Source organism: Musca autumnalis, unplaced genomic scaffold (genome assembly GCF_047663935.1).
Source record: "Musca autumnalis isolate F117 unplaced genomic scaffold, ASM4766393v1 scaffold_3, whole genome shotgun sequence".
Taxonomy (NCBI): Eukaryota; Metazoa; Arthropoda; class Insecta; order Diptera; family Muscidae; genus Musca; species Musca autumnalis.
In genome coordinates, this window is record NW_027411866.1 from 38737466 (window position 1) to 38753350 (window position 15885).

At 33.0% G+C, this 15885-nt stretch overlaps 1 protein-coding gene across 1 annotated transcript; it reads right to left on the reverse strand.

The window, feature by feature from the left end:
* Nucleotides 1-1184: 1184 nt before the first annotated feature.
* Nucleotides 1185-9804, reverse strand: LOC141397871 (uncharacterized protein CG3556-like). Its single transcript, XM_073974691.1, has 4 exons — nucleotides 9525-9804; nucleotides 9397-9474; nucleotides 1600-1682; nucleotides 1185-1535 (listed from the first exon to the last, which is right to left on the reverse strand). Exons 1-4 carry the CDS (start codon nucleotides 9770-9772, stop codon nucleotides 1468-1470), a joined length of 477 nt encoding a protein of 158 aa, XP_073830792.1. The 5' UTR covers nucleotides 9773-9804; the 3' UTR covers nucleotides 1185-1467.
* Nucleotides 9805-15885: the final 6081 nt, after the last annotated feature.

The window sequence follows — 15885 nt, forward strand, 5'->3', positions numbered from 1 at the left end:
GGCATATTGAATGGTGTTTTAGTGGGTGGACGAAGGCTAAGCTTGGAAACTAGCATTTATATCACAAATCATTCGAAATTTGTATATTCGAATTATTTATTTTATTTTAATGTTAGTCATTTAATTCCAATCCTTCCCTTTAGTCCGACTTGGCTGGTAACTCTATTTTTCAATGCTTTATTACAAATACTAAGGCAGCTTTTTTCCACCTTTTATTTGTTCTTCTGTATCAGAAGTTTTTTATCATCAATATTTGTCATCGCAATCTTTGACAAGTTGATGGTGGCTTAGAACGCTAATAACCTAGACAGACGGCAGAGTTAATATGCATTAAAAATGTCCTAATTTGAATTAATTTTTCACCCTGACAGACGATAGTATCTGCATTTATGAAACAGCTGTTTGTGTTGTTTGTTTGTACCCAGCAGACCATTTCATAAAGCTTTACAAAAGTTCGCCAAAATATGCGAAACAAATACACTTTCTACCTTTGATCTTTTCACCACGATGAAGCAAAAATAAATTTAATTTATTCGCGATATTTTTGAGTCTTTTTAATATTATAAAAATATCGCAAAACTTTAAAAAACATTTGAGGAAGATATAATTTTCGATAGAATTGGTATGGTGGGTAATGACATTTTTTGTGAAAATAAAAATTTGAAAAAGAGATTTGTTAGAAGGCCTGAAAAACGATTAGCTGCTATTCTACTCGCGAAAGACCACTACTTATTGTGAAGAAACGCGAAAATTGCTCATGCTGAAATCAATTTTGTGTTTTGCCTTATTAAGGCGAAGGCCATTTTTAGAGTGATATTTGAATTAATTCTCTTTCGAGTTGAGCTATTTTGACCTAAGAGGTACATTGAAAAATTAGGAATCCGCCGAAGCCCCCACACATAAAACCACTATGCTACGTTTCACGGGTGGTTAGACCGATCATCAGGCATATTGAATGGTGTTTTAGTGGGTTGACGAAGGCTAAGCTTGGAAACTAGCATTTATATCACAAATCATTCGAAATTTGTATATTCGAATTATTTATTTTATTTTAATTGGTTGTGTTATTTTTAAATCTTACTTCTTCATAGAAATTGCCATCAATTGTTTAATATTTGCATACAAAATATGGAATAAATAACGATTTTATTCATTTTGAGGGGTGTACGAATATAAACTTTGCATACTGTAGATAGTGTGTTTATTTGCAATGATTTTTTGTTATATATTTTACATTATCTCAAATACTTATAAGTATAATAAACTTTATCAACTTTATTACTAAAACTTAAAGGTGCGAACAGAATGAGAAATTCACGCTTATCCAAGCCTCAATTTATGTACAAGAATAAAGAAATGCAAGATCACATTTTAATTAGATAGTACTTGGCCTTTATTCTTCTACATGAAATTGAGCGTAAAGCAAGCAACAAAAGTCATTGTGTTTCTACCTTTACTTCTTTATTTTTAAAACTTAACTTCTTTAAGCCAAAACAAATAGTGTTTGTCATTTTCAACGATCAAGCCATCTACGCCTGATGAAAGAGAAATTAATAAAATTAATAAATTTATTTAAATTCTGATTTATTTTTAACCCACCGACGGGAGACAAATATTCATTTCCGGGCTTTTTGTTCTTATTCGGAAATTGAGGTAAATCATAGAGCATCCAAAATATATTTCTAAAAAGATAAAGAATATCATAAATAGAGGCAATTTCATTTTGTGATTAATAAACAACTATAAAATATAATTCACAAGTATTGGCGTCAAATATGTCATTGATTTAACTACATACCATTAAGTGCCCCATACACTATCAAATGTTGATGTCAACATTTGTAGTAGTATGTGTAAATTTTTCAAAATATGAGAATGTGTGTGTGAATTTTATGGATTGAGGAAAATCAAAATAGTTTTGATTTTCAAAATGAAACCCAGTCAATCCGATGAATATGGTTTATTTTCAAATTGTCAAAAAGCAATGTTTGAACATTGTGTTTGTTAAGAAATAAAAAAAATTTAAGTTCATTAATTTTTAGAGGAAAATATGAAGATTTCTATTGCAGATTGAAGGCTGATTGAACGCTTTGCTACACACTTATCAAGCACACACGTAGGTAAGGGGTTCATCGGCTTGGCAATCAAATTTGATAGTCTATAGCTTCGTTCCCATACTTTTTAATAGTAAAACTCGTAAAAGAGAGAACTGCAAAAAATTTGTTCTCACACACAAGTTTTTTGAAATAGTTCGGGAACGGAAAAATGGAAAAAACGTCAAAAAAAACTGGAACAAATGTCAAAGTCGGCGTATCAGCCAATCAGACGCCGGCAACCATGTTACTATTTTTTTACTCGCCCAAATTTGTCGTGTAAAAAGTTTTTAAAGAGAGCGTCATTCAGCGCCATTTTTGTTTAAAGAGAAGTGAACATTTTACAACTTTTTTGTGTACGGGAACGCTTTTTCGAGTAAAATGTGTAAAAGTCGTAAAAATTGTAAAAACTTTTTAGTTCTGGAACACAGCTTATGCCATGCTTTAAATTGACCATTTAAATGGCTCAAATATTTCATGTAAATACAACTTAAAGCCGAATTTTGGTCTGTTCCTTTACTTTTGAAAATGGTAAAACCGGCAAAAGTAGTAAAAGTTGTAAACTGCTTCCATATGTCCCAATTTACATTGGGCGAGTTTACTTGCGGCAATTGTCATTTTGTAGGAGAGAGGGGTGAGGCATATGGTAACCCTTTGCCTCTCAGCCCCCTCTCTCACCTACAAACTGACAATTGCCGCAAGTAAACTCGCCTAATGTAAATTGGGACTATGAATTATATGGTATCGGAAGTAAAGGAACGCTTTTCGAGTAGAAAATGGTAAAAGTTGAGGATTCTTGCACGTAAAGGAACAGGGAATCAAGCAAAATTTATCATGATTTCGCATACAAAAATGAAATTTCGTGATTTCAGCGAAATCACAGTACACATGATATACAACCCTGTTTTTGCCCAAAAAAGTACCAAAAGTTGCAACTCTTTTCACGTATCACAATAAACAAGGTCAAATGCTGCAACACATAATTTTATAGCTGGTTTATACTTATGCTCTGAAATCCACTGGATTTCACGAAATCCTGAAATACACCCCATTTGCTCTGTTCCAGAACCTGCAAGAAGCTACTAATTTTTACTACGATAACATTTTTTCCTTTATGTTATCGAAAAAAATAGTAAAAATTAGTAGATTCTTGCAGTACTGGAACAGACCAATTGTTTACACTTATTTTTTGTTGATTTCAAACATATCAGAATAATCAAGGTAGATGCATAAGTGCAGCTGATTGAACATGAACTTTCAAAACAAGTTTTTGCAAATTTAATTTGTCGTTAAAAATATTCGACAATATATAAATTTACTGCTTTATTTCGAAATTCATCGTAAAATTGTGTATATGTGCATGTCATAATTCCTGTGTATAATACTAACAAATGTACAAAAAATATTTTACCCTAATAGCACCATAATTACAAATTTTGATTGATAAATGGTCTGTTCCAGAACTGCTATAATCTACAAATTTTTTAGCTAACATAAGGGAAAAATTGTTATCGTACGAAAATTTTGTAGATTCTTGCAGGTTCTGGAACAGGCAGAAAGTTGTGTTCCAGAACCTGCAAACTAGTACTACTTGCACTATTTTGCCAGAAACGCGTTCCCGTACTAAACTCGCACTTCTCTTTATATGAAGCAGAATAAAATTTTCTGCTATACAAATTTGACCGAGTAGAAACAGCTTGCTCGCTGTCATCTGATCGCCTGATACCTTGATTTAGACATTTATGGTAGAGTTTTTGCAGTTTCTGCCATTTTTCCGTTACCGCACTGTTTGAACGAATTTGTATAGGAAGTTATTTTTTGACGTTTCGCTCATTTGTTAATTTTACCACGAAAAAGTACAGGAACACAATAAAAATTAACATTGTAACAAAGTTATGTATATATATACAGTATGCAAAGTTCATATTCGTACAAACTTCAAAAATGAGTAAAATCGTTATTAATTCCATATTTTATATGCAAATATGATACAATTGATGGGGGTTACTATAGCGAAGAAAGATTTAAAAATAACAAAACAAATTTTTAATTTATTCCGTCATTTAGGTATAGATGGCGCCTGTGAGGGTGGCAAAGTTCGTATTCGTACACCTATAAGCACTATATATTTGGTGTTTTTAAGGATTTTCAAAGCAAAATACCGCAAATTTCTGTTCTTTTCTTCTTTTGGAATGCCTCTGCTATAGAATTATGTAAAAATAACGGTCATTTTATAAAAATTTTGCATGAATAAAAAGACAGACGAATATTTAAAATACTTAAGAAAAATGTGCTAGATATGATTAACTACTGGCAATTTATTCCCGAATTTTGGACGAAAATAGCTAATAGCAGTCCTTCTGTAACAATATTTGAAGTCTAATATGAAAATACAGTTGAACCTCGATTATCCGTGAATCGATTATCCGGGAACCTCCATTATCCGTGATAGAAAAGACATTTTGGACTTTTTTGCATTTCTTCCATTTTTCGTTATAAACTTCATTACCAGGGAGTAAAAATACACTTTACAATTAATTTGATTAAGCAAACAAAAGGTAAACAAACGAAAACTGCAAATTCTCCCGTATTACACAATTTGTGTATTTATGGTATCACAAAAACCATGGGACAAAATGAATACAGATGAATCTGATGATGATGATGCTATGTATCCTTCTAAAGTTTGGTGGATTACCTTAACAAATTTAATAAAAATTGCAGATTTTCATATTATTGTACAATATTATGCCATTTTTACCTACAAATATGTTCAAAAATTGCATAAAACATTGCCTCCATTATCCGGGAAAATCGATTATCCGTAATGCCTCCGGTCCCGACCATTACGGATAATCGAGGTCCGACTGTAAATGTTGTCAGCGTTTGGAAATGTAAAGGAACGTAAACCGGGTTTAGGTGAAGTAAACACATTTTTGATTTTTACTAGGTTACCCCCCGTTTACACATGCAAGTGGCAGTTCGAAAAACACAAATACACTCACACATATTCATTGCCACACCAACTAACGACCTCACTGCCGACAAAATTTTCTTGTCAGTAATCAATGTAAGTGCTTTGAAAGTAACTTCAATTTTTTTCCGAACGTCTACACATGCAAGTGTCAGTTCGAAAAAATTGAAGTTTCGACTATAATATGTATACACAACTGTCTGTAAGTTACTTGCATGTGTAATCATTGGGTAAAAATCGTAAGTTTCGTTTTATATTTGACATAAAGTGTATTGAAGTTTTAGAATACGGTTTCGAAAATAATTTTATGTCGAAAACTGTGAGAAATTATGAAGAAAAATGAAACTGTACAAGTTTTCATACTGTATGCGTACGACTGAAATTCTACGCGAACTATGAACGAGGGTTATGGCTGCCAAATTGCAAAAATAATGGTTTTTACTTCTTGAAAATTATATTTCTTTACCGAAGGATGCAAAATGAGTACAAAAATGTCAAAAGAATGAAGTAAATTGTCCAGGAAAGAACGTGGGGTAACCTTTTGAAGATAAGCTTTATTTTCGGGGAAATTTTCTTCCTTAAAAATTTATTATTTCTCGTAATTGCCGGTATGTCTTGACATAAAATGATTTTGATTGTCTAAGTCTGGAGTTTCCCCCATTGGCTTAACTTCATCACTTTCCTCTTTGCAGAGAAAAATGTTTACAAAACGCACTGACAGCTTGCAAAATTAACTGATCGCTACCAATATCATGATTTCATCCCGGCGAAGGGAATTATCAATTGCAAATATTTTGTTCTGGTGTTTTTTGGGAAAGCCGAAAAGTGAGCATCATTCTCATTAACATGAGAATACTCGATGCTTAAAGAGTTCAGGTTTTCACTAAAAATTCATCATTTCAAAAACTGAAAAGCCAATTGATAATTCCCTTCGCCGGGATGAAATCATGATATTGGTAGCGATCAGTTAATTTTGCAAGCTGTCAGTGCGTTTTGTAAACATTTTTCTCTGCAAAGAGGAAAGTGATGAAGTTAAGCCAATGGGGGAAACTCCAGACTTAGACAATCATATGATTGAATCTTCAACTAAAACAAAACAAACAAAAAACAGCGAAGGCTCGCGCAAAACGGAATTTTGTAAATAAAATTCCAACGACATACTCACAGGTAACTGTGTTGATGTTATTTCAACTTAACAGAAATCGATGATTTCTTAGTTGAATCGTGCTGTCAGCTTGCAAATATTTTGTTCTGGTGTTTTTTGGGAAAGCCGAAAAGTGAGCATCATTCTCATTAACATGAGAATACTCGATGCTTAAAGAGTTCAGGTTTTCACTAAAAATTCATCATTTCAAAAACTGAAAAGCCAATTGATAATTCCCTTCGCCGGGATGAAATCATGATATTGGTAGCGATCAGTTAATTTTGCAAGCTGTCAGTGCGTTTTGTAAACATTTTTCTCTGCAAAGAGGAAAGTGATGAAGTTAAGCCAATGGGGGAAACTCCAGACTTAGACAATCATATGATTGAATCTTCAACTAAAACAAAACAAACAAAAAACAGCGAAGGCTCGCGCAAAACGGAATTTTGTAAATAAAATTCCAACGACATACTCACAGGTAACTGTGTTGATGTTATTTCAACTTAACAGAAATCGATGATTTCTTAGTTGAATCGTGCTGTCAGCTTGCAAATATTTTGTTCTGGTGTTTTTTGGGAAAGCCGAAAAGTGAGCATCATTCTCATTAACATGAGAATACTCGATGCTTAAAGAGTTCAGGTTTTCACTAAAAATTCATCATTTCAAAAACTGAAAAGCCAATTGATAATTCCCTTCGCCGGGATGAAATCATGATATTGGTAGCGATCAGTTAATTTTGCAAGCTGTCAGTGCGTTTTGTAAACATTTTTCTCTGCAAAGAGGAAAGTGATGAAGTTAAGCCAATGGGGGAAACTCCAGACTTAGACAATCATATGATTGAATCTTCAACTAAAACAAAACAAACATAAAATGATTTTCAAAACCATATTCTAAAACTTCAATACATTTAATGTCAAATATAAAACGAAACTTGCGATTTTCACCAAGTAAAAACCAAAAATGTGTTTACTTTTCAAAAGCTCGAATTACGTTTCTTTGCAATTCCAAACGCTGACGACATTTATTTTCATATTGGACCTCGAATATTGTTACAGAAGGACTGCTGTTAGCTATTTTCGTCCAAAATTCAGGAATAATTTGCAATAGTTAATCATATCTAGCACATTTTTCTTAAGTATTTCAAATATTCGTCCGACTATTTATTCATGCAAAATTTTTAATAAAATTACCGCTGTTTTTACATATTTTTATAGTAGAGGCATTCCAAAAGAAGAAAAGAATAAAAATGTGCGGTATTTTGCTTTGAAAATTCTTAAAAACTCCAAATATATCATGCTTATAGGTGTACGAATACGAACTTTGCCCCCCACACAGGCGCCATCTATACCTAAATGACGGAATAAATTAAAAATTTGTTTTGTTATTCTTTGTTATGATAGTTCCTATCAATTATTTCATATTTACACATAAAATATGGAATTAATAACGATTTTATTCATTTTTTAGGGGTGTACGAATATGAACTTTGCATACTGTATATTTTTTTTTGTCTACAAATTTTGATATTACAATTTTTGTTGAATCAATTCGCCATCTACATTGTTTATTGTGATACGTGAAAAGTGTTGCAACTTTTGGTACTTCTTTAGGCAAAAACAGGTTTGTATATCATGAGTACTGTGATTTCTATGTTTCGCCGAAATCACGAAATGAGATGATTTCATTTTTGTATGCAAAATCATGGTAAATTTTGCTTGATTTCGCGCGAAATCACGAAACGCCTTCGAAATCACGAAACGATTCCGAGTATAAACCAAGAATTAGTATCAACATTTGTAAACAATGTGAAAAAATAGAAATTACTTTGTTACAATGATATTTTTCATTGTGTTCCCGTACTTTTTTAATGGCAATGTTAGAAAAAAGAGCGAATTGTCAAAAATTGCTTTCCCATACAAATTTCTTAAAAAATACGGGAACGGAAAAATGACGAAAATTGCAAAAACTGCAGCCTAAATGTCAAAATCAACGTATCAGCTATCGTATTTATATGATAATGAAAGCCCTGTTCCTTTACGTTCAAGAATCTTCAAGTTTTACAACTTTTTACTCGAAAAGCGTTCCTTTACTTTGGATACCGTACAATTCATATGGGAGCAGTTTACAACTTTTACTACTTCTGCCGGTTTTACTATTTTCAAAAGTAAAGGAACAAACCAGAAAATGCTGCTAGTTTCTACTAGGCCAAAATGGTATGGCAGAAAACAGGAGAAGAGCCTGTTTGAACATTTGGGTTAGGACGTTTTTGGCTCTGAGCATCTTATGCTAAGTTTACATTTACGAAATCCACTCGATTTCAACTGTCAATTCCATAGCTCAAACGTCAAATGAAATCTCATCTGGATTTCGTTTGACATTTAACCTATGGATTTGACAGTTGAAATCGAGTGGATTTCGTAAATGTAAACCAAGCATTATAATTAGTGGATTTTAGTGCATGTACGCAATGGAATTGACGATTGAACTCCACTGTATTTCGTAAATGTAACAGTACGTTTACATATAACTGGATTCAGATAATCCAATGAGTTTCAACTTTCAAATTCTTTGCGTATATGTCAAATAAATCTTCATAAGAAGGTTAAACATTAGAGCTCTGTTCCAGAACCTGCAAGAAGCTGCTATTTTTTACTACGATACCATTTTTTCCTTTAAGTTATCGGAAAAAATAGTAAAAATTAGTAGATTATTGCAATTCTGAAACATACCATAGATATATCATTTCAAAAAGTCGATAGCTATCGATATTATCGTTAATTTTCCTCACCATTAATTTCGAAATAAAAATGACGGAAATGTCTATGCTTTTGTTGACATTTTGCACGAGCAATTCACGAAAGATAAAAAGGAAAAAATAATTGCTTTTGTTTAATGAAAATACACAAAAATGCAATTACAGCTGTGTTCCAGAACTAAAAAGATTTTACAATTTTTACCACTTTTAGACATTTTGCGTTCCCGCACACAAAATTTATATGAAAATCGTTTACGACTTTTACCACTTTATAAAGTACGGGAACAGGCCATATTTTTTCGAAAATGTGTACGTGTGACTACCGCCCTACTTTCTCATATCCACAACAACAAAAACCGACGAAATTTCTATTAAAAAATTTTACGATGCAGCTTTTATACGCATAATGAAGCTTCACAATAGTCATACTTACTTCTTTACACTTTCCTCCTTTCCATCAATTTCGGTGATGTAGTGTCCCCAAGAAGTATTTTTGTATTTAAAATCAAATCTAGAAAATAAATATTACAAATAGTTAAAATCAACACATATCCAAACTACCTTGAATCGATTTGCGCAGCTTGATTCATGGCGTCAAAGAAGCTATTGTTTTTAGCTGAACTTAGTAATATGCTAAACTCTTCAGATGTAGGCGAACCAATCCAAACACTATAAGAATAATTTACGTTTTCCTCCACTTGATTGTCTTTAGAATCAACTTGTACAGATGTAGAAAAATTTATTAATTGCAATGCAATACAAGTGGCAAATACCAAATGCCAATAATGTCCGTTACGATGTTGAGTCATCCTGCAAAATTTTACAAATGATAAGACAAACGTTGATGTCGATTCTTTTTATTACGCTCAGAACTGCGTTGTGGTTATTAGAATTATAGTACATTGTATACACATTGTGGTCATTTCTTTTTTTATCAGATACTGATATGATGTAATTAAGTAGACTATTTCTAGGAATTTACGCAAGTATTCAGTGTATAATTCAAACATTATATTATTATTTAAAAACAAATAAAATCGACATTATCAATTCTAACCCAACAGCTCCCGACTTTGGCCGTTGCTTCAGTTATCATTGATAGTTTTGAAAGCTTGTGCTTACAAACTCCCTATAATGAATGAATGAAGCGTACTCTAACGCTTACAATATACTGAGTTTTGTAAATTCATTGGATGTAATACCCCGGTTACACTTAACCGGATTAACCCAGTTGGTTTGGATTTAAAATGTCAATTCCATAGCGCGAACTTCAAATAAATCCGGCAAAAAACTCTAGTGTAACAGTACTATAAGTTGTTAATTTCATTGCATATACGTCAATCTGGCTGATTATGGTCCGATTCAGTGAAAAATAAATCCCAATAATGTGCTAAATACGGCTAATGAACTCATATCTAAACGGCCTATAACTCTACCATAGTCCTTTGCTGGTCACAAGCATTTTATTTTTCACCTGAAGCCAAATAAGAGGAGAGAACTCCTTTTCACGATACATTGCTGAAAGCGTCCTCTCTATGTCGAGGAAAGCTGCCAGGGTAAAGTTGTAGTTTTCCACCTCATGTAACGCGGTTTCTAATGACTTCCCTTTGATACAAGAGAGTGGTAAGAAGACATCTCCCATATAACCCGGTGATTACACATGCAAGTAACTTGGGGACAGTGGTGTATACCTATTATAGTCGAAACTTCAATTTTTTCGAACTGACACTTGCATGTGTAAACGTTCGGAAAAAAATTGAAGTTACTTTCAAAGCACTAAAGGCCTGCGTACATAAGCTGCATTGCCTGCTTACCTTGCTTACTTCTGATAAAAGAATAAAAAAGAAAAGGGCAACCCAGTTCGAAATTTCCTCGGCCTTCTTTATTCTTTTATTTTTATTATGTCAAAAATGAAGCAGGAAAGCAAGGCAATCAGGCAGAGCAGCTTATGTACGCAGGCCTTTACATTGATTACTGACAAGGAATTTTTATCGGCAGTGAGGTTGTTAGTTGGTGTGGCAGTGAATATGTGTGAGTGTATTGGTATTTTTCGAACTGTCACTTGCATGTGTAAACGGGGGGTAAATTAAATAAAGAACAGTTTTTCATATGTGAAATACTCGGAATAATGTGATGTTCAGCGTGCAAGGTTGGCATGCTAATATGCTGTTTATATTAGAGCTTTTTGCAGGGTTAACCTTCTTTGAGAGGATTTGTTTGAAATATAAGCAATGGAATTGACATTTAAAACCCAGTCGGTTTGTTAAATCCGGTTATATATAAACGGGGTATAACTACTGCACTAGCTCCATGACCATGGTAGAACAAGAAAAGGTAGCAGCAATACCCAGCTGACTGAACTGGGTTGTAGTGTTAGTGTCAAATTCCATTCGACAATTTATGTATTTATTTTTATGTTCGATGTATATTAGGGATATATATTTTTGAAGAACAAATTTATTCATCAGAAATAAAAACTATTTCCCATAAAGACGGCTTCATATCATTGACATGTAACCTCCTCCAGGTCCGAACGACATGCCGCACACTAAAACATCGCTTATAGAGGCGGTACAATATTTGTTAATATGTGTGGTATTTTGTTAAACTTGAAAAGAATAAAGCCCTAATAAACATGTGCTTTTTTGTTTTCAAAAGCAAATGATTGAAACATCTTCTCTTTTTTCAATGAATTACCAGCGACCCGAAACATTTTTGCAAGTATTCTACTTTCTGCGAGAAATTATGCATTTAGTGGAATGATATGGAAACATTCAAATTGAAAATCTAACGAGTTTTCATTCATGTTTTCCAAAATATTCAATCAAATGTGAAAAAATATTAGTTTTTTAAATTCCAATTATTTAAAGACATTTCCTTGTTTTGTTTACATTTACGTTGACACTAAGGTTTACAAACAAAAACAAATTCCTATGTGGTTGTTGTTCGAGTTGTATTTGTTGTAGTATTAACTTTACCTTGTATTTGTTCTACCATGCTCCATGACGGTATTATTTTAGCACTGTTCCTTTACGTGCAAGAATCTTCAAGTTTTACCACTTTTTACTCGAAACGCGTTCCTTTACTTCTGACACCATATAATTCATATGGGAGCAGTTTACAACTTTTGCTACTTTTGCGGGTTTTACCATTTTCAATAGTAAAGGAACAGACCATTTAATTGTAAAACTACCAAACGAGCGAACTTTAAAAAACTGCTTTCCCATACAAATTTGTTTAAAAAGTACGGTAACGGAAAAATGGCAAAAATTAGGTCTGTCTGGTTACTTTCCAGGATGTACTTTTTTAGAGAGAAAAAAAAAACATTTTACACTTGCATTTAAAACAGGTGTTTTGGGAATTGACATCATTTATTTGACAGAATTGACCACTTAGGTCGATGGTCAGACTAGCAAGGTTTCTTGAAACCAATTTCGTTAAAGTTTCTTTTCAAGTTTCGTTAGTGTCCACACACGTTAACGAGAAATTTAAGATTTTTTCGTGTCCCTTTATTTTACTATTCGCATTTGTTGTGTTTCTCATACCAAAAAACAAAGCAAACATATATAAATAAACTAAACAACAACACAAAATAATTAACATTAATAATTAAATTAAGGTAATAGCTAAATCTTGTCTATTTCATTAATAAAATGTTTTTGTTAAATCTTTTTATGCTTGTTTCGTTGTTAACGTTGGCTTGAGAAAATCACAATGAAAGAAAATGGAAGAAAAAATCTTGCAACGAACGACAAGAAGAGGCAACACAACAAACACAGAAAACCATGTACATGGGTTTCACTACTTCATACCCCTCGCCTATAAACTTGACGTCGCCATGTTGAAATCGTGCTAGTCTGACCATCGACTAGGCGGCCATCAGACTTTTTCACATGTATGTTGTCACTTTGGGTATACTAATACTACAGAACAGCTGATGTCATACATGTGAAAAAGCAGATGGTCTGATGGCGGCCTTAGTCCCGGCCCATGCTAGAGTGATTTCATTGAAAACATTCATGAATTTATGCGTTCTTACTAGGCGTTTACACCAGATAGTTTGTCTTCAAATACAACTCTGATTTACTAACACAAACATACATTTGTGGGCTGTCTTCCAGCTGTCCATAATTTTTTCACAGACAGTCGGGTTAAACAATTTTTGACATTTTTGTGAAAAAAAGTGGGATGATAATTCTAATGTGATGAAAACAAAAGAATATGTACAAAAATAATATATGTGAACGGAAAACGAAAAGAAATCGTTGATTTTCATTCACAATTTTACCACTGCTTTTGCAGTTGTCTGGACGCCTACGTCACACAGGCAAGTTTTGGGTTTTTGACAATCAATACATGAACTGTCCTGTCATGTGCAAACGCAGGGTTAGATCGAGTTCAAGTTTTTATGACATTGCTAGCTCTGTAGTGGGATTCTGTATCTCATTTTTGCTGTTACCGACAAAAATCGGTAAAATTAAATAGCAAAATTATGACTAAAAACATAAAGACAAGTTGGCATCGCTGTTTGCGTCGGTAGAGGCTACCGACTAGAGCTGGCAAACCATCGATATTCCCAACATTAGATATTTTCGATATAATGTTTTAAAATATCGATTGCTATCGATATTATCGTTAAGCTGTCATCACCATTAATTTGGATATGAAAATGCCGGAAATGTCAACGATTTTCTTGAAATTATGCAAAAGTAGTAAAGGAGAATAAACAAATGCTTTTATTTTATAAAAAATTAAAAAAAAATACATTTTATTTTACCGAAAAATGTGTACGTGTGACTACGGACTTACTTTCTTACACACACATAACCGAAAAGTAGGGAAATTTCTATTTATTTCAATGGATTTCAGGTTAGGGGTTTTTATTCCGATAATATCGATAGACAAAACTATCTATCGATATTGAATTTTTAAATAACAATCGATATTATCGATAGTGCCATCGATTTTTTGCCAGCTCTACTAGCGACTACTTTTTATTCCTCGTTAGGCGGAGATCAGACCATCTGCTTTTTCACATGTATGTTGTCACTTTGGGTATACTAATATACAGAACAGCTGATGTCATACATGTGAAAAAACAGATGGTCTGATGGGGGCCTTAACATACAGAAAATTTTCGTTAATTATCGAAATTATAAGCATTTTAATTTTACCGACAATTATCGATAACAGCAAAAATGAGTTACAGAATCCCACTACTGTTCCTTTACTTTTTAATGGTAAAAATGGTAAAAGAGAAAACAGTCAAAATTGCTCTCTTATGACCAGTTTTACCACAAAAGTAAAGGAACGGAAAAATGGTAGATCTGTTAACAATGTCAAAAATAAACAAAAAAATTAATTTTCTTTTTTTATTTCACTGTTTTTATTTTGTTTTGTCAGTGTTCGCTTCTTTCTTTTGTTTTTGTTAATTTTTCCTATGAATTCACTTATGAATTTTACAAGAGAGCGCGCAGCTGGTATGCACTCCATTTTGCTTCCACAGCACACAGCTAGGATGCACTCCATTTTCGATCCAAATCACGGCTTAAGATGCAGTGCTTTGGATTGAATTTATATGCGATCTTCGGATTGCATTTTTAGTCAGGCTAAAGATGCAATCAAAATGCAAGCCATTGCGAAATATCCCAAAATAAATAAAATGCATTTATTATTTGTGTAAGATAAGAACACAAAGAACTTTATTATATAAACACAAATTAAAAAAAGTTTCCATTAAATTCAATAACATTTGAGCTTAGTTCGTCCGTTGTCGATTTAATCCAAGCGCATCTGATTTTCTTTCATCATCCTAAAGTTTTTTTATATTTCCTTCCCATCACTAGCTCAGCTTTCGGCATAGACTCCAACTCCACTCCATTAAAAATTTCCGTATCGTGGATTACCGCAAAAATGTTCGCAACTTAAGTTGTTATTTCTTTATTTTATAACAAATTCTTCGATATGTATACACTCTCGTTTATCTTTTGAAGAAATGTGTAGGGATCAACCAACTGTATTTTTCTGTAGGGATCTCTACAGCAACTGCTTATAAAATGTATCGAACTGAGTGCATTTTTCATAACTCTGTTCGAGTACATCGAAAGATGTTGTGAAATCATAACTCCAATTGCACAACTTCCAAAATTTTTTGCTGGGGTACAACGGGAAAAACAGCTGATTATCACGCTAGCTGTCGAAATACACTATTGTGAATAAAATCACATACAGAAGGTAAACAAGCAATTCACAGTAATGCGTTATCGTGAACAATTTTAACGCTTGGTATGATTTGATCATGGTGGAATAATAGGGTGTAGCCATGATGAAATAATAAGGTTGCGTAAAATGACCAGATGATTGGTTTCAATCTGTCAAATTTTTTGTTATTGTGAATAAATTGTATGAAAACGTAAACAAACGTTTTGACATATTGAAGAATTTTTGGCAAAAACAGAGTTGTATTTGTGCTACTTACGTGACCTGTTAAATAGATCTTGGGTGTAGCGCCAAAAACAGCTGATCTTCATACCAGTTGTCAAAATGTGTTATTGTGAATAAAATTAAATACAAAATGTAAACAAGCAATTCACAGTAATGCATCATTGTGAGCAAATTTGACGTTTGACATGATTTGATGTAACACCTTCTTATTCCACCATGAATGGAACGTTAATGTATACCAATGGTGAACAAAACAGTACTCTATCGTTGTCTGTCTATTGTGAATAAAATTACATACAAAATGTAAACAAGTAATTCACAGTAATGCATCATTGTGAGCAAATTTGACGTTTGACATGATTTGATGTAACACCTTCTTATTCCACCATGGATTTGATGTAACACCTTCTTATTCCACCATGAATGGAACGTTAATGTATACCAATGGTGAACAAAACAGTACTCTAGCGTCGATTAC